Source organism: Microcaecilia unicolor, chromosome 5, assembly GCF_901765095.1.
Source record: "Microcaecilia unicolor chromosome 5, aMicUni1.1, whole genome shotgun sequence".
NCBI lineage: Eukaryota > Metazoa > Chordata > Amphibia > Gymnophiona > Siphonopidae > Microcaecilia > Microcaecilia unicolor.
In genome coordinates this window covers 2,683,250-2,706,556 of record NC_044035.1, presented here as the reverse complement: position 1 = coordinate 2,706,556, position 23,307 = coordinate 2,683,250, and the positions used below count along the sequence as shown (strand labels likewise).

Sequence of the window (23,307 nt, the reverse complement as noted above, 5' to 3'; positions counted from 1 at the left end):
ACTGGGCCCAAAATTTTAAAGTATATAACTTTTTATTTACTGACTGTACAACTGACCCATCTGATGTGTTAAAGTTGGAACTCACCATTGTGTCTCAGGACTGAGTATTCGGAAAAAGGCTCTGTTGGGAAGGAGAAAAGATTCTTTAGGTTGGGCTGCATTCCTAAGCTTTCCTTATAGTATATATTTACTAGGAAATGAGAGGAAGGTTTTTTAAAACCAATAAATCTGTAGATTCACTAGATAAATTTAGAACTGATTCACCTATAGGAATAATTTTACCAGGTATACACAAACCACTTTCCAAGCACAGAACAGAAGCCATGATCTTGTGACTTTAGAGTGTGAGAAGTTACAGTATTAGGAGATCCCTCCACTAACTTCCCTCTTCATATCTGAGCGTGGTGGGATGTACACACCTGAGCAGTTGACTGCAGCATCGTCCTCATGGTCACAGGAAGCCGAGTCCCTCTCATTGTGAGGACACTCCCACAGCGAGGATTCATTTCCTCCACACTGGAACTCCTCCAGAAGGATACTCCCATTGCCTGGTCCAAAACCTTCAGAAACACCAGCTGCTCCACAGCCCAGCTGCCTACACACAACACTGGCATCACTCATGTCCCATCCAGTGCCACATACTGATACCCAGGTGTCATTAAGGTTGACTTCCACTCGACCTTGACATCTGTTCTCACCGTCCGAGAGATGTACTTCCAGGTCAGAAGCTGAAACCACAGAAAGAAACTGAATGTTAGTAAATAAAGTTCAGATGTTCAGTGGAATATTTTAAGATGACTATATTCTCCTGACCAGAGAAACTAAAGTTTAACCAGCTTGATCTAGGTACACATTTTCACTGCTGAAGGCTCCTACAACATGTGACAGCATGGAGAGAAGTAGAGTAACAAAAGGGATGGAGTAACTGGGATTTTCTTAGATAAGTAACAAGTGGGGGGGGGGGGGGGGGGAGCGTCAGCCACAGGGAGCAGAGAGGAACCAGAGTTTTCCAAAGAATGTGGTTCTTAGATAAAAGGGGGAAGGATCAGAGAGATGGAGGGGAGGAACTGGAGTTTTCCCAAAGACTATGGTTCTTGTCAAGTAACAAGAGGGAGGGGCAGGTAGAGAGAGGGGAGAGAAACAAGGGTTTTCCAGTGACTGGGGTTCTTGTTAAGTAACAAGGGAAAGGATCAGGTAGAGGGAGGATAAGGAACCTGGGGTTTTGCCAATGACTGGGTTTCTTAGATAATAAGGGAAGGATCAGCTACAGGGAAGATATAGGAACTGGGGTTTTCCAAAGACTGGGAGTTCTTATTCATTTAGCTAGTTTAAAACCTTATAACCCACTACCATAAAAAACATACATATACAATACCAAGCAACATATAGTACAGTTAAAACAAATACACTGCTACAGTCCTCCACTGCTATTCCTCAGGTGCCAACATCAAGCAGTGAAAAATGCTTGAACTAGAAGCTCTCTTTAGCAGCTTCTTAAACTGCAAAACAATGGAGCATAAACGCAGGTAACCAGGTAAAGCGTTTCACATCACATCCCTGCTATCACAAATGCTGAAGCCCTCATCACAGCGTAATGTATGGTCACCTCCAAATCTAAGGCCAACCGCATTGTGAAGTCAGATCTTAAACCTTTGCCAGAAGAAAAGAGCTTAACACCAGGACTGCACATACCATGGTACCCCATACCACACACAGAATGATGGATAACGGACAAGATTTTATACTATATTCTGAATCTGACAGGCAGCCAATGCAACCATTTCAAAACCGGTGTAATATGTTCCCACTTCGAAACTCCTGCCACCACCCTTGCAGCACTGATCTGCACAGTCTGCTACGCCTTAACCCTAGCTCTCGATATACCTAAAGAAAGAGAATTGCAATAATCCCCTTTTGATAGCTCTGAAAATTGAAGAATTGAGAATTTATTTAAGTAATTGGTGAGTTGCTTGGTCACCATACTTTCCATTAATTTGGTTACCAGAGGGATAGATGCTACTGGGCGATAGTTAGTTAAGTCACTTGTACTTTTCTTAGGGTCCTTAGGTATAGGGGTGAGTAGAATGTTTCCTTTATCTTTTGGGAAGAGACCATTTTGCAGCATATAGTTCAGATGCATCGTGAGGTCTTGTGTAAATTGTTGAGGTGCAAGTTTTATAAGGTTATTAGGGCATATGTCTAGTTTGCATTGAGATTTGGTGAGCATTTTAATCGATCGAGAAATGGTGTCATCCAAAAGTATGTCGAAGTTAGTCCAGGTTCGGTCAGCTGGATGTTCACCGGGTGTTCGGTCTAGGCACTTGAGGAATTTTAAGTAGTTGTTAGTAGTAACTGGTAGCGTGAGTCGTAGCTTCACTATTTTCTCTTTAAAATATTTCGCAAGATTCTCTGCTGATGGGATGTCTGTGCTGTTTGAAGTAACTGGAGTGGTATCTAATAGTTTACTCACAAGTTGGAAGAGTTTGTGTGTGTCCTTGTAGTCTGGTCCAATATTAGTTTTGTAATATGATCTTTTGGTTTGTCTGATGGTGTATTTGTATTTTCTTTGTAGTTGTTCCCAAGCATTGAGTGTGGAGTTGTCTTTTGTTTTGTTCCATGTTCGTTCTAACCTTCTGACTTGTGTTTTTAGTTTCTTCAGTTCTTCATTAAACCAGGGTATTGAGTTCTTCCTGCATGAGGTTTTGGTTTGCAAAGGTGCTATATTGTCTAGTGTGTTTAGGCATCCATTGTCTCATTCTAGAAGAAATTTGTTTGAGTCTGTTTGTGCTGTCCATTCGTTGTTGTAGAATTGTTGCCAGAATGTAGACGGGTCAATTTGGCCTCTCGTGGTGTAGGTGATGCGTTGTTGCTTATGGTGTAGGTCTTTTTTCCTCCATTGTAGGGAAAAGTTTAATTTGAAATGGTCAGACCATGGTGTGGCTGTCTATTTGGTGAGTGTTAATCGGTTAAGATCTGGGGAGAATTTGCATGTAATGATGTCTAAAGTGTGTCCTTTAATATGAGTTGGTTGCGGATTTGGCCATTGGAGGTCCCATAGTTGGAAGAAATCTCAACTGCTTCTCCCACTGTATATCCTGAACCAATATTGATATTCAGACCCCAATGTTCCACTAGCTCTTTAATCTCAAATTGAGAACGAACACTTATCCGCTCCTTTCCAGATCGAACATCTACTTTATTGGAAGAAAATCATAGAGCAAAAGATATGAAAGAATGATCCAACGAAGAAACAGCCTTCACAACTAGTGACTGACTTAATGCATTCATCAGTCTAGAAGATAAAAATAACAAATCCAACACATGTCCTGCACAATGAGTAGCCTCAACAATCAACTGATTCAAATGTAAAGCAGACAAAGAATAAAATATCACACGATCCCTCCTCAAAAACAATTCCTCAGCTGGATCGAAAGGAATATTAAAATCCCCCATCAAAAACAACACTCTCAAAGTCAGGCATCTGACTAAGCATGGGGTTACCATAGGTCCTCTTTTAAGAGTACATGTCCGCCTTTTGGACTTCTTCAGATATATCTTCCAGGTTTTTTAATTTTTAGGAAAATATTGTCTTTTTCTTTTATGTACCTTTGACCAACACATCTACCCACATAATGAGAGGAACCATCTGTAGCCTATTAGTCAGTCTGAACACATGGGAGTGCGAGAGAGAGAGAGAGAGAGAGAGAGAGAGAGAGGCATTGCTGATCTCCTCTCTGTTTCCCTGTTGGTTGAATCTGTCAAAGGAATTTTGTTTGTGCAGCACAATTTTAAGCATGTGTCATGCAAAGGCTTTCACACGTGTCTCAGAAGCCAGCCAGTGTTATTGAGGGATATTTGCTCTTTTGATGAACTCAGATTCAGCCATGCTCAAATCCAGAAACTTTTGACAAATAGATTATTGTCTACTGCTGTATTATAAGCCATTTACACATTTGCCATGAGCAAATATTTCTTTAGCAAAGGTAGCAACCATTTTTCTTTTTTTGCATCCTCTTTTTTGTCTCCCCAAATACAGTAACTCTAACTAAGCAACAATTCCAACAACGGAGAACAATCAGCACTCATCAGACCCGGTGGACAATACAGCAAACCAATCATTACTTTCTCATTTTTGCAATCAATATCTCATCAAAATCACCAAATTCTGCTAGGGCACAGGTTGTGGGTATGAATTTGTTGCTTTGTTTTCCTTTTGTTCTGGGTATGAATTTGTTGCTTTGTTTTCCTTGTTCTGGGTATGAATTTTTTGCTTTGTTTTCCTTTTGTTCTGGGTATGAATTTTTTGCTTTGTTTTCCTTTTGTTCTGGATATGAATTTGTTGCTTTGTTTTCCTTGTCTTTGTTGCCTGTCGTACCAGAATAATTCCTATGTCTTTCATGAACCCAAACAATCATTAGAATTTGTGGTCTCTAAGGAAGAGTTGAGAGTACAGACAAGACTTCCTGTAGGTGATTAGGGGGCACTGTTATAGCTAGCTGTGGCCTTGGATTGTTTTTCGGTGCCCACTCTGGATATATATTAACTTTTTTTTTTCTTTTGCCTTAATATCTTGGTCTTCATTTCTTGTATGTTTGATATAGTTGCCTGCTTGATTTTGCTTATTTATTTTTTCAGTTTCCTTAAGTTGCATTCATTGGTGATGTAATTGTATAATTTGAAAAGATTTTTTTTTAAATTTAAATCACTACCTTCTGAACATATTACCTGAAAATTCTTAGTTAAGTAAGAAAGGGAAGGGTCAGGTAGAAGGTAGGTAATGGGCACTGGATGATGTATAGACATGGGAAGGTGGAATGGGTTGGGAAACGGGAGTTCAAGGGTGGGGGATAAAAACTTGCATGACGGCAGGTGAGGAGTAGAAAGGTACAGTTGGGTGAATGGATTCTTAGAAGGTCAAGGCAAGTTACGTTCAGGTACAGTGAGTATTTTTTCCATCCCCAGAGACTTACAATCTAGTAGCCCCCCTGTTTCCTAAGGCACGATAGCGACTGCCACACGGTAATGCTGACACAACCCATTCAAAGTGAAAGGGCTGTGTCGGTATTAGCGCACAGCAGCCACTAGGAGGTAGGTTTGAACCTAAGGAAATAGAGGGTTAAGTGACTTGCTCAAGATCACAAGAAGATGAAGTGGGATTTAAACAGGTTTCCCTAATTTTCAATCTCCTTCCTTAATCATTAAGCTACTCCATCACTCAAAGTTGTAAATTATTCAGCTTGGATCTGTTACAGATTTTGGATATAACTATTTGTGGGCTGAATAAATTACTATAGAGGCTGAACAAAGATCCTTATAGAAGTTTGTTATGTGTTATCAAATGTTCAATAAAAGAATTAAAATATAAGTTAGCCCCTGTCCATCCTCAACACATTGGAATCTTGACCCCAGGGCAAGATAAAGAGCAGAATCCCATATTTGTAAACCAATGTACATCGTAATAAATGCAATAAAAAAAGGAAAGGTTTTGCAGTGTTTAACATTTCCCTTACTGACTGTACAACACAACCCACCTAATATATAAAGATAGAACTTACCATTGTGTCTCAGGAATGAGAATTCAGAAAGAGACTCTGCGGGAAAAGAGAAAAGATTACTATTCTTAGTCTAAAAACAATACAGTTACACAGTGATGGGTGGATGGTGACTTGGACATCTCCAAACATGGGATACAACCAGGAAATATTTGATGATTGTTTATGATATAAAATGTGAATATGAGACATTGAGGGGTTCAGGTACTGGGTGTAGGATTGAGGTCTACAAAATCCTAAGTGGAGTAGAACAGGTAAAAGTGAATCGATTTTTCTCTTTTTCAGTAGAGGAGTGTGGTAGCCGTGTTAGTCCACTCTTAAGGTTATCAATAGAAATCAAACAAAATAAAACATGGAAAAGAAAATAAGATGACACCACGGTCTCAATCAGTGATGGCTGTATACAAACATCTATATACAAGAAACCCACAGACAGATGCAGCTACCTCCACAACTCCAGCTTCCATCCTTCACATACAAAAAGATCCATCATTTACAGCCAAGCCACAAGATACCACCGTATCTGCTCTGACCCAGGGGACAGAGACAGACACCTTAAAAGCCTGACTGCATCCTTCAAACAGAAAGGCTACAACCCCAAAATAATCTCCAAGAATATTGCCTCCTCCCTCAGAACACCCAGGGAGAATCTGCTACAGTACAAGGAGAAAAAATCCACAGACAGAATTCCCCTTGTAGTGACATACAATCCAGAGCTGGAAAAACTGAGGAAAATCATAAGAGACCTACAACCATGTGGGTAAGAGGAACCCGAATTATAGCTACGTCTTGCAAGGTTCCGCGTTAGGAGTTACGGATCAAGAAAGGGATCTGGGTGTCGTCGTCGATGATACGCTGAAACCTTCTGCTCAGTGTGCTGCTGCGGCTAGGAAAGCGAATAGAATGTTGGGTGTTATTAAGAAGGGTATGGAGTCCAGGTGTGCGGATGTTATAATGCCGTTGTATCGCTCCATGGTGCGACCGCACCTGGAGTATTGTGTTCAGTACTGGTCTCCGTATCTCAAAAAAGATATAGTAGAATTGGAAAAGGTACAGCGAAGGGCGACGAAAATGATAGTGGGGATGGGACGACTTTCCTATGAAGAGAGGCTGAGAAGGCTAGGGCTTTTCAGCTTGGAGAAGAGACGGCTGAGGGGAGATATGATAGAAGTGTATAAAATAATGAGTGGAATGGATCGGGTGGATGTGAAGCGACTGTTCACGCTATCCAAAAATACTAGGACTAGAGGGCATCAGTTGAAGCTACAGTGTGGTAAATTTAAAACGAATCGGAGAAAATTTTTCTTCACCCAACGTGTAATTAGACTCTGGAATTCATTGCCGGAGAACGTGGTACGGGCGGTTAGCTTGACGGAGTTTAAAAAGGGGTTAGATAGATTCCTAAAGGACAAGTCCATAGACCGCTATTAAATGGACTGGAAAAATTCCTCATTTTTAGGTACAACTTGTCTGGAATGTTTTTACGTTTGGGGAGCGTGCCAGGTGCCCTTGACCTGGATTGGCCACTGTCGGTGACAGGATGCTGGGCTAGATGGACCTTTGGTCTTTCCCAGTATGGCACTACTTATGTACTTATGTACTTATGTAACCTATACTCCAGGAGGATGAATTACTGAAAGAGATATTCCCATCCCCACCAGTACTGGCCTTCCGACAACCACCCAACTTAAAACACAAGCTAATCAGAAGTAAACTTCCTTCACAGACTGAAAAGGAACAGAAGGGCACACTTCCCTGTAATTTATCCAGTTGCAAACTATGCCAAAATATTTCACAGGACCCCAAAGTTATCCACAAAGGAAAGATATTCAACATAAAGGGATCTTTCACTTGCTCATCTTCCAATGTGGTATATATCATTCAGTGTAAAAAATGTAACGAAGGATGCTATATTGGAGAAACAGGCCAGATGCTTAAGACAAGATTCAATTTACATAGACATCACATGAATAATACAGCCAGTAGGGCCCCCACCCTGGTGGGACAGCACTTCACAGAACCAGGACACTGTACCAGTGATTTCACAGTGAGAATACTGAAAGGTAACTTTAAAACCATACAAGAACGTAAGACCTTTGAAGTCAGAATGATTGAATATTTTAACACCCAACAGAAAGGACTTAACAAGGATCTGGGGTTCCTAGCCCATTATAAACCATAAAGCTGTATGTCTCTGTTGATCACCCTCCCCTCACCTATCCACACCCATCCTGTTAGAATATCAATGATATGCTTTGATGTCCCCATGCATACCTCCGACCCACCCCCATCCTCCCACCCTGTCAGACTGTCATAGTAATGCTTGAATGTTTTCACTTATATACACTGTCAGCTAGCACATTTGCTTATTTCCGATCTGAGGAAGAAGGGCGACCTTCGAAAGCTAATCAAGAAATGTATTAAGTTATGTCCAATAAAAAAGGTATCATCTTATTTTCTTTTCCATGTTTTATTTTGTTTGATTTCTATTGATAACCTTATTTCTCTAGTGAAGCCTTGAAAAGCCCCAAGGCCTAGTGTGTGTCCATTTCATATGCCTTAAAATCACCATCTTTACATAGATCCTCCTTAAGATCTCAACCAGTTCCACCCATCAATGATTCTAGAATAGTTTTTTTTTATACTTTCGTTTTTCTTTTTAATTTAAAGAAGGTAAGGTTTCAGAACCAATAAATAGCTATTGCTAGATAAATTGAAAACTGATTTGATTTATCTGTAGAAACTGTGATCTGGTGACTTGTGTGAAGTTACAGTACTAGGAGATCCTTCCAGTAACTTCCCTCTTCATATCTGAGCGTGGTGGGATGTACACACCTGAGCAGTTGACTGCAGCATCGTCCTCATGGTCACAGGAAGCCGAGTCCCCCTCATTGTGAGGACACTCCCACAGCGAGGATTCATTTCCTCCACACTGGAACTCCTCCAGAAGGACACTCCCATTGCCTGGTCCAAAACCTTCAGAAACACCAGCTCCTCCACAGCCCAGCTGTCTGCACACAACACTGGCATCACTCAGGTCCCATCCGGTCCCACATACCGATACCCAGGTGTCATTAAGGTTAAACTCCACACGACCTTGACATCTGTTCTCACCATCCGAGAGACGTAATTCCAGATCAGATGCTGAAACCACAGAAAAGTAGTATATCAAATCCCATCCCTTTGGAATGGTGTCACTTGGAACCTAGTGACAGAACAGATTCTTTGGGGTTCCTATAGCACTACTAGACATATGCAGCACTGTATACATTACAAGCAAGTTACTTTGGGGCTCACAATCTAAGTTTTGTGCCTGGGGCAATGGGGTGTTAAGTACTTTCCCAGGGTCACAAGAATCTGCAATGAGAATTCAACCTGGTTCCACAGGTTCTCAGCTCACTGCACTAACCATTAGACTCCTCCTCCTTCCGGACCTGTCTTCCCCCTACTTCTCTATCATCATGTTTTAGTTCTTTGTTAGGTGGGGAGAGCCTGACAGACACAAACGGGGAGAGGGATCTTGGGGTGATAGTATCTGAGGACCTGAAGGCGATGAAACAGTGCGACAAGGCGGTGGCCGTAGCGAGAAGGTTGCTAGGCTGTATAGAGAGAGGTGTGACCAGCAGAAGAAAGGAGGTTTTAATGCCCCTGTATAAGACGTTGGTGAGGCCCCACCTGGAGTATTGTGTTCAGTTTTGGAGGCCGTACCTTGCGAAGGATGTTAAAAAAATGGAAGCGGTACAAAGAAAAGCTACGAGGATGGTATAGGAGTTGCGTTCCAAGACATATGAAGAGAGACTTGCTGACCTGAACATGTACACCCTGGAGGAAAGGAGGAAGATGGGAAGGCGGTAGAACGAGAGGACATGAAATGAGATTGAAGGGGGGCAGACTCAGGAAAGATGTCAGGAAGTATTTCTTCACGGAGAGGGTGGTGAACGCTTGGAATGCCCTCCCACGGGAGGTGGTGGACATGAAAACGGTAATGGAATTCAAACATGCGTGGGATAGGCATAAAGGAATCCTGTGCAGAAGGAATGGATCCACAGAAGCTTAGCTGAAATTGGGTGACGGGGGAAGAGGGGTTGGTGGTTGAGAGGCTAGGTTAGGGGAGGGCAGACTTATACGGGGTCTGTGCCAGAGCCGGTGATGGGAGGCGGGACTGGTGGTTGGGAGGCGGGAAATACTGCTGGACAGACTTATACGGTCTGTGCCCTGAAAAAGACAGGTACAAATCAAGGTAAGGTATACACATATGAGTTTATCGTGGGCAGACTAGATGGACCGTGCAGGTCTTTTTCTGCCGTCATCTACTATGTTACTATGTTTTCTCTGACTAATTGTATTGTACACCACTTCGATTACCTTTTAATAACTGTATAACAGAAATACTGGACCTTAAGGAAAACTGGGCAGCAACATTCACACTCAAACTAAACAGAGACAAAGCCAAATTCCTTGTTCTATCAAGCCTGCATAACCCCATATCTCACCAAAATTTCACAATCAACCATCAAACATACCAAATCGAAACACAACTAAAAATACTGGGAATTATTCTTGACAAGCATTTATCACTGGACAGTCAAATATCAGCAGTCAGAACACTATGGAAATTGAGAAGGATCAGAGACTATTTTCCTAGACAATCATTCCGTATAATAGTACAATCGATGATACTATCACAAATAGAATACTGCAATGCAGTATACGTAGGGAGCCAGGAAAGTACACTAAAATCACTACAAACCATCCAAAACACGTCAGCAAGGCTAATATTCAAGAAGTCGAAATATGAAAGAGCTATTCCTCTGCTCAAAATACTACACTGGTTGCCAATCAAGGCAAGATTAATCTTCAAAGCTAGCACCCTCGTTTACAAGATACTGTTGGTATATCTCCTGAATATATACTAGAAATGATCAAACTATGTCCCAAGAAAAGCAAGCCCAGAAACCAGAGGCCATCCACTTCTTCACTTACCCAGCGGCAGAAATATAACTTACAAAACCATCTACATGGCTGGATTTAGTTACCTGAGTTCCAAGTGGTGGAGCTCAATACCGAAGATCTCAAGAAGTATCACCAACTATCTTCAGTTCAGAAAAGAACTGAAAACCTACCTCTTCAAAAATTATTTAAATAAATAAGCTATCGATGTCCTTTCCACTTCCTAATTGTAAACCATTATTGTCATTTCCAACCAGAATGTAAATTGAAAGCCACTTTGAACTGAAACCTATTTCTGGATAATAGTGGGATACAAGAATGCATAAATAAAATCTTAATATAATAATTTGCTCCTGCAACGTTCCAATGAGGCTACCTGCGTTCGTAACCATCTCCTGACGTCACTCTACCGCAGTAGAAGTCTGCTTGCCTGACGTCAGGAGACGGTTACCGCAATGAGAGACATTGGAACGTTGCAGGAGCAGCTTCAGCCCTTCTTCCACACGCACCAACATCTCCACCCAGGGCCGCCGAGAGACTGGGCCAAGCCCGGGGCAAGGCCACCCTTGGGGTCCCTCCCCTGCCGCCACGCCCCCCGAGGTCGCCACCACCGCTCCCCCCTCCATCCCCCCCCCCCCCGAGGTCACTGCCCAGGCCCAGCCACTTTCCCTCCAGGCCCGCCCACCTAACACAGACCTGCCAAGACTCCTGTGAAACACGCTGCGCCAGCTTCCATTTCCGGCCACTGCTGCTTCTCCTGTTGAGCAGCAGCGGCTGCTTCAAAAATAAAAAGAGTTAATTAAAGCACCAAAAATGTTTTTAAAAAGCAAGCGCGGCACCGCAGGCAGCCATCAGGCATTGGCTGTCGGCTCTGCAGCCACTCCTCTCGCCTCTCACGTCACTGCCCCTGGAACAGACCCCAGAGGAGCGCAGCGGCGTGAGAGGCGAGAGGAGCGGCTTCAGAGCCGACAGCCAATGCCTGATGGCTGCCTGCGGTGCCGCGCTTGCTTTTTAAAAACATTTTTGGTGCTTTAATTAACTCTTTTTAGTTTTGAAGCAGCCGCTGCTGCTCAACAGGAGAAGCAGCAGTGGCCGGAAATAGGAGCTGGCGCCGCGTGTTTCGTGGGAGACTTGGCAGGTCTGTGTTGGGTGGGCGGGCCTGGATGGAAGAAGGGGATAGAGAAAGAGACACGGGATGGAAGAATCAGGAGAGGGGGTAGACGGATGGAAGGATGGGGAAAGAGGGAAAACAGATGGAAGGATGGGGAGAGAAAGGGGGAGATGGATGAATGGATGCAGAGAGAAAGGGGAGAGACTGGAAGGAAGTGGAGAGAAAAGGGACACTGAACAGAAAAGGGTAGAGAGATAGAGAGACACTGGATAGAAGGAGGGGGAGAGAGACATTAGATGGAAGGATCAGGAGAGAGGGTAGATGGGTGGAAGGATGGGGAGAGAAAGAGGGAAGACGCTGAATGGAAGGGTATGGGGGAAAAAAAGGAGACACTGGATGGAAGGATGCAGAAAGAAAGAGGGGAGACATTGGAAGGGGGTCCTGAGACCAGAGGGGGGGTGCAGGGGGTCCTGAGACCAGAGATGGAGGGTGGAGGGGGTCCTGAGACCAGAGAGGGAGGGGGGAGGTATCTCTGTCACACACACACTCTCTCACACACACACACTCTGTCTTACACAGACACAGTCACTCTCCATGTGTCACACAGTCACTCTCAAACACTCTCTTGATCTCATACACTCTCTCGGCCTCAAAGAGAGTCTGTGTATCTCACACAAACTCTCACACTCTATCTGTCTCACACACACTCTCTCTCTCTCACAGACACATTCGCACCCACACTCACTCTCTCTTTATCACACACACACTCGCACATTCACTCTCTCTCACACAGTCAATCTCACACACACTCTCTCAAACATACACACTCCGAGGAAAACCTTGCTAGCGCCCGTTTCATTTGTGTCAGAAATGGGCTTTTTTTTACTAGTAAATAAATAAAAATAAGAAGTATAAACATAGGCAGAGATCCCCATATAATAGGCATGATGTACTAAAGTCAATATTATAAATGTAGTGTGATTTGAAACGGAGATCCGGTGTTGTTCTTGTAACACACCTAACCAGAAAAACAAAAGGATTTAAAGTATTTACCTTTTCCCTTTGGGACTGCACATCATGTTAAAGCTGGAACTCACCATTGTGTCTCAAGATTGCATATTCGGAAATAGACACTGTGGGAAAGGAGAGAAGATTCATTATTTTCCTAATTCATTCACTCTGTGACACACTGAGGCACACACTGAATGATGACGGGGCAATTCTAGAACTGGTGCCACAATTTAGGTGCCAGGATGCCCACTTACTCCAGCTCTGAGGCAACAAAGCGTAAGAATAGCCATACTGAGTCAGACCAATGGTCCATATTGCCCAGTGTCCTGTTTCCAACAGTGGCCAATCCAGGTCACAAGTACCTGGCAGAAACCCAAAGAGTAGCAACATTCTATGCTACCAGTCCCGGGGCAAGCAATGGCTTCCCCATGTCTATCTCAATAACAGACTATGGGCTTTTCCTCCAGGAACTTGTCCAAACCTTTCTTAAACCCAGATACACTAACTGCTGATTCCACATCCTCTGGCAATGAGTTCCAGAGCTTAACTATTCGTTGAGTGAAAAAAAAATTTCCTTCTGTTCGTAAACTGATTTTTTACTCTTTCAAAAATTACACAGACTAAGAAAGTTACATGGTACTATTTTTATTACATTTCTACCCCATGCTTTCCCACTCATGGCAGGCTCAATGTGGCTTACATGGGGCAATGGAGGGTTAAGTGACTTGCCCAGAGTCACAAGGAGCTGCCTGTGCCTGAAGTGGGAATCGAACTCAGTTCCTCAGTTCCCCAGGAGCAAAGTCCACCACCCTAACCACTAGGCCACTCCTCCACTGTTGCTACTATTAGAGATTCTACATGGAACGTTGCTATTCCACTAGCAACATTCCATGTAGAAGTCGGCCCTTGCAGATCACCAATGTGGCCGCGCAGGCTTCTACATGGAATGTTGCTAGTGGAATAGCAACATTCCATGTAGAATCTCAAATAGTATCTATTTTATTTTTGTTACATTTGTACCCTGCGCTTTCCTACTCATGGCAGGCTCAATGCGGCTTACATGGGGCAATGGAGGGTTAAGTGACTTGCCCAGAGTCACAAGGAGCTGCCTGTGCCTGAAGTGGGAATTGAACTCAGTTCCCCAGGACCAAAGTCCACCACCCTAACCACTAGGCCACTCCTCCTTTTGAAATAAACACAGTATTTCTAAACAACATCCATGCCTGATTTAAAGTCCTAACCTTTGCAGCTGATCCTTTTAGCTTTTTTTTAACCATTTTCCTCATTTTATCTTAGTCGCCCTTTCAAAAATTAAATGCTGCTATAGTAGATTTCCTTTACTCCACATATCAGCTCAAATTTTATCAGATGACCCAACACCATTCCCTCTCATACTATGCCCTGCATTCTACTAAGGACTAGATCTAAACTAGCTCCCTCTCTTGTCGGTTCTTGGACCACTTGCTCCAAGAAGCATTCAGTTCTTACATCTAAGAAGTTTACCTCTCTAGCGCTCCCTGGTGTAACATTTACCCAGTCAATATTGGAGTAATTGAAATCACGATACAAACAAACTAAACTACTTCCTTCCAATGTAAAGCCAGGAATTATCCAACAACAAGTTTTCTGAAAAATAGTGGAGAAAAGGAGCTTACTGCAACCAATACAACCAATGGTTACTCACCAGGAACGCTCACAATAATCATAGGTCAGGAAAAACCTCCACTTATACGTTATCAAAAAACAATTCATATTTGGAATTTCTTAACTTTACATCCTATATAATAAAAGGCACCTCCAACATTCTGAAGCTGACTGCATGGCTGAGGCATTCCTGCTCTCTGTATCCATCTCCTGAATTGACATCACGTACTTCCGGGTTCCTCACAAGCAGAAGTGACCAACCACACGAGGTTTCTCGACTTCAGAATGTTGGAGGTGCATTCTATTAAATAGGATTGGTCAGTTCCTTCAAGCACAGCCAGAGCTCAGCGTCCTGCACAGTAACGCTCAGACACCAGAGAGAGAGGGGGGGGGGGGGCTGACACCAGAGAGAGGGAGGGAGGGGGGCCTGACACCAGAGAGAGGGGGGAGGAGGTATCTCTGTCACACACACACACACACACTCTCTCTCTCTCTCTCTCTCACAGTCAATGTCTTTCTTTCTCTCTCTCACTCTCACACACTCTGCCTCACACTGTATCACATTCACTCTCTGTGTCACACAGTCACTCACACACTCTCTTGGTCTCATACACTCAGTCTCACAGAGTGTCTGTGTCTCACACACACTCTCTCTCTCGCACACACTGTATCTGTGTGAAACACTCTCTCTCTCTCACTGTGTCTCACATACGCACTTGCACACACTCTCATTCTCACAAACACTCTCTCTCTCTCACAGACACACTCGCACCCAGACTCACTTTCTCTCTCACACACACACACACACTCGCACATTCACTCTTTCTTTCACACACAGTCACTCTCACATACACTCTCTCAAACATACACACTCCGAGGAAAACCTTGCTAGCGCCCGTTTCATTTGTGTCAGAAACGGGCCTTTTTTACTAGTCAGGTATAAACAGTTAATTTTACTCAGTCATCAGTCTTAAACATGCAGCAGATCAAAAAGTCATTAATTAGGATGTAACATTTTGAAAATACTCTTCTCAACAAATCACAGTTCCTAATCCTTCAGTTGCAGAGACAATCCCCACAGGAGAACCCTATTTCACCACATGGCATATTCAGGGGAAAATTGTAGACTGGAATGTCTCTCCTCTTCCAAAAACAGAAATTACGATGGCCACCATTTTGATTTCTCTGTTTGGAAGAGGAGGAATGTTTCAGTCTACAGTTTTCCCCTGAATATGTCATGTGGTGAAATAGGGTTCTCCTGTCGGGATTGTGTCTGCCGCTGCATGATTTGGAACTGTGATTTGTTGAGATGAGTACATTTTCAAACTGATATGTACCACCCACTCTTTCCCATGTGCTACTCTGCACATCTTTCACTATATAATTCTGACAGATACATGATATCACCTACTATTTCCTATACACTACTCTGCATATCTTTCACTATAAGAGGTAAATAGTTTGTATTACCTGCTGGTTCAAACGCTGTCACACCCACATCTGTTAAAAAGTAGAAGGCAGAATTACATTGACTCCCCAGTGCACATCAGGGGCAGAGACAGTGCAAGAGAAAGGATTGGATTACCTGTTTGCCCAGGCGTTTCATATTGGTCAGCTGTGGAGGCAGAAAAGCAAAATGTTATTATTATTTAAATATTCTTTTCACGAGAATCCCTCCTTTCTAGGAAAAGACTCATTGAGAAATGAAGAAAAATGTCTGTCTGTAATAAAGTATCTGCTGTTAGATCCGATGGAGGGAAGGACTGTCAATTAATGTACACGTTATAGTATGCTAACCATAAAATATATATTAACATGCTTTTCCTATATCAGACTCTCTCTTTACAGGAATTTGCACAGTAAATACAAAGAGAGATTTCTGAACTGGATTCAATCGTCTTCATCATGTTGTCACTTCTGCTGTTCACACAGTCCATTCAAAGCGAATGGGATATGTCAGCATTGCTGCACAGCTTTGTAAAGGGGGTGGGGGGGGAGGTTGTTTGTAATGACCTGTACTTATGAAAACAGGCCCTGGGCTGACCCTGTGAGCATTGTATTTCTGTTATCCGAATGCTCTGCTCTGCTGTTTTAATGTGTATCGTTTAGGTACCCTTTTACTAAGGCACACTCACGTTTCTAGAGCGCGCTAAACGTTAGAGACGCCCACAGGAATGCATTGGAAGAGACCACACACACACACTTGTTGAGGAGGATGAAGTACCGAGTAAGAGAGAACAGTGAAGAGACTGTTAGGAATCAGAAGAGATGTTAAGTAGCAGAGAGTAGACACAAGGATGGGTCAATAGGAATTGAACACATTGAAGGAATGGTATCCGGAAATGTACACAGTACTCGAAATGTGGTTTCCCTAGAGTCTTATACAAAGGCATTATCACCTCCTTTGTCTGCTGGCCAATCTTCTTCCTGAGCCCGAATATTCTTCTGGCTTTTGACCGCTTTTTCTACATATTTGGTCACCTTAAAGTCATCAAATATGATCTTCACATCTCGCTCTTCACCCCTAAACTGTTGACCCGGCATTTTTTTTAACATTAAAGCAGCTACGCTGTCAGTGGCAATGTCGACTGTACAAGGGCGTTATTTTAACCCATTTCTGCCAGTCACCAAAGAACCAGTTATGATTGGATTTTGGATGCGCCAGAGGTGGGATTAAATGTTAGCTACTGAGCGTCGAAATTCAGCCTCTCTTCAGGTAACATTAACTCAGAACGCACCAATAGCAGGTATAACCTGAACTGGATAAGATATCTGTTTACACTTATTAGTGGATTTTGAGTAATCCTACTTGCACGTTTAGGATCACTGAAAATCAGCATAATTTTAAACGGATAACTTACTTATTTAAAGTTATGTGGGGCCTATGCCACTGAATATCTACCTCATTAGAATGAGAGCTGAGGGAAGTGGCGATCTTTTCTCAAAGGTCTAAGGAAAGTTTACATTCGAAGCTTGTTACATTTAACCCTTCATACTGTACTGGTCTATGTCCACTAGTCAGAAAAGCAAAGTCAGCACTACGGCATCCTCAATGCATGGAGCCGATACTGTTTATTGTACTTTCTATGATTTAAACTATTGGTTTTTTAAATCAGGGCCTATTTATATTATTCCTAGTCTGCATCAGAATTCATTAACGTTAGCTAATGTACTACTACTACTACTTATCATTTCTAAAGTGCTACTAGACGTAGGCAGCGCTGTACACTTGAACATGAAGAGACAGTCCCTGTTCGACAGAGCTTACAATCTAATTAGGACAGACAAACAGGACAAATAAGAGATAAAGGAATATTAAAGTGAGGGTGATAAAATAAGGGTTCTGAACAAGTGAATAAGGGTTAGGAGTTAAAAGCAGCATCAAAAATGTGGGCTTTTAGCTTAGATTTGAAGACGGCCAGAGATGGAGCTTGACGTACTGGCTCAAGAAGTCTATTCTAGGCATATGGTGCAGCAAAGATAAAAGGAACAGAGTCTGGAGTTAGTGGTGGAGGAGAAGGGTGCAGATAAGAGAGATTTACCCAGTGAACGGAGTTCCTGGGGAGGAATGTAGGGAGAGATGAGAGTGGAGAGGTACTGAGGAGCTATAAATGTCTGATTTGAAAGAGCAGTAATTTCATTTTTGGCGCACGTCCAAAAAATAATTTTTCTTTTCTGGTGCACGTCCACTATGCAAACCAAGTGGCATTTGACATACATAGGTCATTACAGCCTGGTTAATGCGTGAGACCTTACCGCTAAGTCAACAGCTGGCGGTAAGGTCTCAGACCCAAAATGGATGCGTGCCAATTTTGATTTTGATTTTGCTGCGCAAACTGAACCATGTGTGATATGTCATCACCATGATCCATTCTAGTACAAACCTAAGCAGATGACACCAGCGTCTTCCGAATGGTCACAGTTATTCTGCTGCCATCCACTGCTGGGGCACTGCCACATGTAGCTTTCATGCCCCATGCACTGGACGTCATCCAAGAGAATATTTCCAACGCCTTCCCCGTAATAAGCATTGTCAAGAGACGCAGCTGCCGAACCACAGCCCAGCTGTCTGCACACAACATCTGCATCCAAGATGTCCCAGGAATTATCGCAAACTGTTCCCCAGGATCCATCATAAAAAACTTCAACACGGCCAGCACATCTGGATGGGCCATTCGCCAGTCGTAGCTCTAAATAAGATTCTGAAATGTCAAAATAATATCAGCATCAGCCCCATTCAAAGAGGTAAATTCATCAGACTAGAAGGACAAAAGCTACATCTGTTTTCCTTCTCTCCTATGTCACTAAATCCCCTCTTGCTAGCATCGCTTACATTTGTGAAGTGAAAGAATCCTAAGGACAATTTACATCTGATTTTCGCGTTAAAATGTCCCCTAGTATCTGACCCAGGACAGTAATTAGGAGATAAGAACAATAAATGGACATCTGTCCTATTCTAAAAGATACATGTCTAAATTTCATAGCAGGCAGCTCAAAAGGAGATGTGGGCATGGGTAGGTCAGGGTGGTCCCAAAAATTCGCTGCAACGTTTTAGAACATTTGACAGTTGGGCATGAGAATTTACAGCAGCTTTTGGCAGGCATAAATGCTCGGGAACTGTGCTGAGCAGTGGCGTACTGAGAGCGGGGTGGTGGGGGCGGTCCACCCCGGGTGTATGCTGCAGGAAGGGTGCAGGGAGCAGCCGTGTGGCTGTCGGCTCTACCACTTCCCTTCTCCCTCTGATGTTACTTCCTGTTCTGGGGGAACTGGCAGAGCCGACAGCACCTAGCACCCCAGGAGGTAAGAACCATGCACCCAGGCGGGGGGGGGGGGGGGGGGTTGCAGGATGATGCTGCACCCGGGGGGGGGGGGGTGCACAGCGGCAATCCGCCCTATGTGGCAGCCAACCAAGGAACACCACTGGCGCTGAGCTCTGCATGGAGCGTCCTTTACAGATCAGAACAGCCCCCAACTTCGGGTCCCACTTACTGATCTGGCCCTATGTGCCTTAGAGAATATCTCTGCTGATGCTAAAAAGGAAACATTGGAATCCAAGAGAAACACAGAGAAATCCTATCAGCAGACAGAAGGTAAGTGATTCACTGGAGAGGAACCAGGGCTAATCGTCTTACAGCCTGAAAACCAGCCTTGTCCCTCTCCAGCAAAGAGACACCACACTACAATTTACAGCGCCATGCCGCCATCTTCCTGGGAGGTCTAGAGACCATATAAAAGTCATTTCTACATGTACTTAGGATTTATTGCATTTATGGAATGGAGTGTCCAATCTGAACACAGTCTGTGCACTTGTAATATATGCGAGCTGAGCGGGAGAGGGGTTTAATGTGCACATAATGGGACAGACCGAAAGTCCATCAAGCCCAACATCTTGTTTCCAACAGTGGCCAATCCAGGACACAAATACCTGGCAAGATCCCAAAAAAGTACAAAACATTTTATACTGCTTATCCCAGAAATAGTGGCTTTTCCCCAAGTCCATTTAATAACGGTCTATGGACTTTTCCTTTAGGAAGCCGTCCAAACCTTTTTTAAACTCCGCTAAGCTAACCGCCTTTACCACATTCTCTGGCAACGAATTAGAGTTTAATTACACGTTGAGTGAAGAAAAATGTTCTCCGATTCGTTTTAAATTTACTACATTGTAGCTTCATCGCATGCCCCCAAGTGCTAGTATTTTTGGAAAGCGTGAACAGACGCTTCACATCTACCCGTTCAACTCCACTCATTATTTTATAGACCTCTATCATATCTCCCCTCAGCCACCTTTTCTCCAAGCTGAAGAGCCCTAGCTGCTTTAGCCTTTCTTCATAGGGAAGTCGTCCCATCCCCTTTATCATTTTCGTCGCCCTTCTCTGCACCTTTTCTAATTCCACAAAATTTGTGCATGTCAACCAGCAGCTGTAAATTGTATGTTTTTTTCATTGTGTTTTCCATATTTGTTATGTTTACTAATAATATATTCTTAGTGTTTCTTATGAGTGTTCTATGCTGTATCGCACTGTGGGTAATGTGAACAAGGGTAGACCCAGAGACCGGATAAATAGTGCCACACAGTGCGTTAGGATGAACAGAAATAATATTTATTAAAGGTGTCAGGAAGGGCAGGTCCTGTTCAATTCACAGGTGGAGGAAAAAGTAAACACAAAAGTAGCCTTTAAATGTAAGAATGTCCTCTCGGGGCCCGCTCCTATAGGGCCACGGCATGCATTACTGTCTTTCAGCAAGGCAACCTACTCTGTTCGGACCTGGTCCGGCTCCCACAGTTACCAGTACAATCTTTAGCAGTTAACAAACTGGCCTGAATTTGGCTGGGTCAAAGACACAAGTCTGCAAGGATCCAGGTTGAACTTGGCCTACCTGACTGTTGCGGTCACAGACCACACATACGTTGAAGGGGGAGGGGGAAGAAGATATATCCAGTCAGATGTTGCCGCTTCCCTCTGGGCCTCCTTAACCTAAGCTTTTATACTTCCCCCAAACGACGCCCTCCTGGCTCCACCCCTCCTATGTCACTTCCCCCCTGGGTGGGACTGTGAATTTTAAAGTGGTTCTGACACTGTGAGGGTCATTAAGGAGAAGTGGCCGCATCCTATCGACTCCCTCACACTCGCCTAGAAAAGATGGGCAAGTTGTACATTTTAATAAAATGATATGAAATAAATGTAAGCATATAAATTTCTTGGAATAATTTTCATAATGGAAATATTTGTATACTTTTATTTTTAAAGTTTACAACTCCACACACACAAAGAAATCTGCTCAGTTATAAAATTAGTTCCTGCAAGGAAAACATTCACCTACCCATATCTTCTGGGGTTGAATAAACTGCTTCAACTGAAAAGGAAGATTACAGTTATTAAGGCCAGCCGGCTACTTCCTAAGAAAAGCTATCAATAGAAATCAAACAAAATAAAACATGGAAAAGAATATAAGATGATACCTTTTTTATTGGACATAACTTAATACATTTCTTGATTAGCTTTCGAAGGTTGCCCTTCTTCGTCAGATCGGAAATAAGCAAATGTGCTAGCTGACAGTGTATATAAGTGAAAACCTTCAAGCATTACTATGACAGTCTGACAGGTTGGGAGGATGGGGGTGGGTCGGAGGTATGCATGGGGACATCAACGCATATCATTGATATTCTAACAGGATGGGTGTGGATAGGTGAGGGGAGGGTGATCAACAGAGACATACAGCTTTATGGTTTATAATGGGCTATGCATACCTCCGACCCACCCCCATCCTCCCACCCTGTCAGACTGTCATAGTAATGCTTGAATGTTTTCACTTATATACACTGTCAGCTAGCACATTTGCTTATTTCCGATCTGACGAAGAAGGGCAACCTTCGAAAGCTAATCAAGAAATGTATTAAGTTATGTCCAATAAAAAAGGTATCATCCTATTTTCTTTTCCATGTTTTATTTTGTTTGATTTCTATTGATAACCTTAAGAGTGGACTAACACGGCTACCACACCTCTCTACTTAAGAAAAGCTAGAATGAGAAGAATACCCAGTACATGCCAGAATGTTAAAAAAGAACAATTTGCCTGCCTTCGCTTAAGCTCGACTGATCACTATTACTGTCAGTCTGGTGAGTCTGTCTGTCATGATAAATCCTACATTTATTTTGTACACAGTACAAAAAGATTTTGATATTTCCACATATGAACTGGCTGACTGAGAATTATGCTGTTGTTTCAGCACTATTAAAATGCTTGTGTTATTCTATAAGTAGCACACTTGGGGCGATATTTCCAGGGCAGAATCAGAAGTACATAAGTACATAAGTAATGCCACACTGGGAAAAGACCAAGGGTCCATCGAGCCCAACATCCTGTCCACGACAGCGGCCAATCCAGGCCAAGGGCACCTGGCAAGCTTCCCAAACGTACAAACATTCCACACATGTTATTCCTGGAATCTTGGATCTTTCCAAGTCCGTTTAGTAGCGGTTTATGGACTTGTCCTTTAGGAAACCGTCCAACCCCTTTTTAAACTCTGCTAAGCTAACCGCCTTCACCACTTTCTCCGGCAACGAATTCCAGAGTTTAATTACACGTTGGGTGAAGAAAAATTTTCTCCGATTTGTTTTAAATTTACTACACTGTAGTTTCATCGCATGCCCCCTAGTCCTAGTATTTTTGGAAAGTGTGAACAGAAGCTTCACATCCACCTGTTCCACTCCACTCATTATTTTATATACCTCTATCATGTCTCCCCTCAGCCGTCTCTTCTCCAAGCTGTATAGCCCTAGCCTCCTTAGTCTTTCTTCATAGGGAAGTCGTCCCATCCCCGCTATCATTTTAATCGCCCTTCGCTGCACCTTTTCCAATTCTACTATATCTTTCTTGAGATGCGGCGACCAGAATTGAACACAATACTCAAGGTGCGGTCGCACCATGGAGCGATACAACGGCATTATAACATCCTCACACCTGTTTTCCATACCTTTCCTAATAATACCCAACATTCTATTCGCTTTCTTAGCCGCAGCAGCACACTGAGCAGAAGGTTTCAGTGTGTTATCGACGACGACACCCAGATCCCTTTCTTGGTCCGTAACTCCTAACGTGGAACCTTGCATGACGTAGCTATAATTCGGGTTCTTTTTTCCCACATGCATCACCTTGCACTTGCTCACATTAAACATCATCTGCCATTTAGCCGCCCAGTCTCCCAGTCTCGTAAGGTCCTCTTGTAATTTTTCACAATCCTGTCGTGATTTAACGACTTTGAATAACTTTGTGTCATCAGCAAATTTAATTACCTCGCTAGTTACTCCCATCTCTAAATCATTTATAAATATATTAAAAAGCAGCGGTCCTAGCACAGACCCCTGAGGAACCCCACTAACTACCCTTCTCCATTGTGAATACTGCCCATTTAACCCCACTCTCTGTTTCCTATCCTTCAACCAGTTTTTAATCCACAATAGGACATTTCCTCCAGAAGGTAGAACTTGTAGATTTTCATAATCACTTATCCCGTTAGCAAGCGTCAGTGAGAGGGAT

General features: G+C 43.1%; 1 protein-coding gene across 1 annotated transcript in view; it reads right to left on the bottom strand.

Annotated features, from left to right (window-relative positions):
- LOC115471031 (deleted in malignant brain tumors 1 protein-like) overlaps positions 1-23,307 on the bottom strand; it is a 141,275-nt gene that overhangs the window by 84,296 nt on the left and 33,672 nt on the right. Inside the window, exons 8-11 of the mRNA XM_030204700.1 lie at positions 18,153-18,470; positions 8,388-8,696; positions 5,556-5,591; positions 420-728 (exon numbers count right to left, since the gene is read on the bottom strand). Of these exons, the coding sequence (XP_030060560.1) occupies positions 420-728; positions 5,556-5,591; positions 8,388-8,696; positions 18,153-18,470 (972 nt within the window). The remainder of the gene's footprint in view (positions 1-419; positions 729-5,555; positions 5,592-8,387; positions 8,697-18,152; positions 18,471-23,307) is intronic.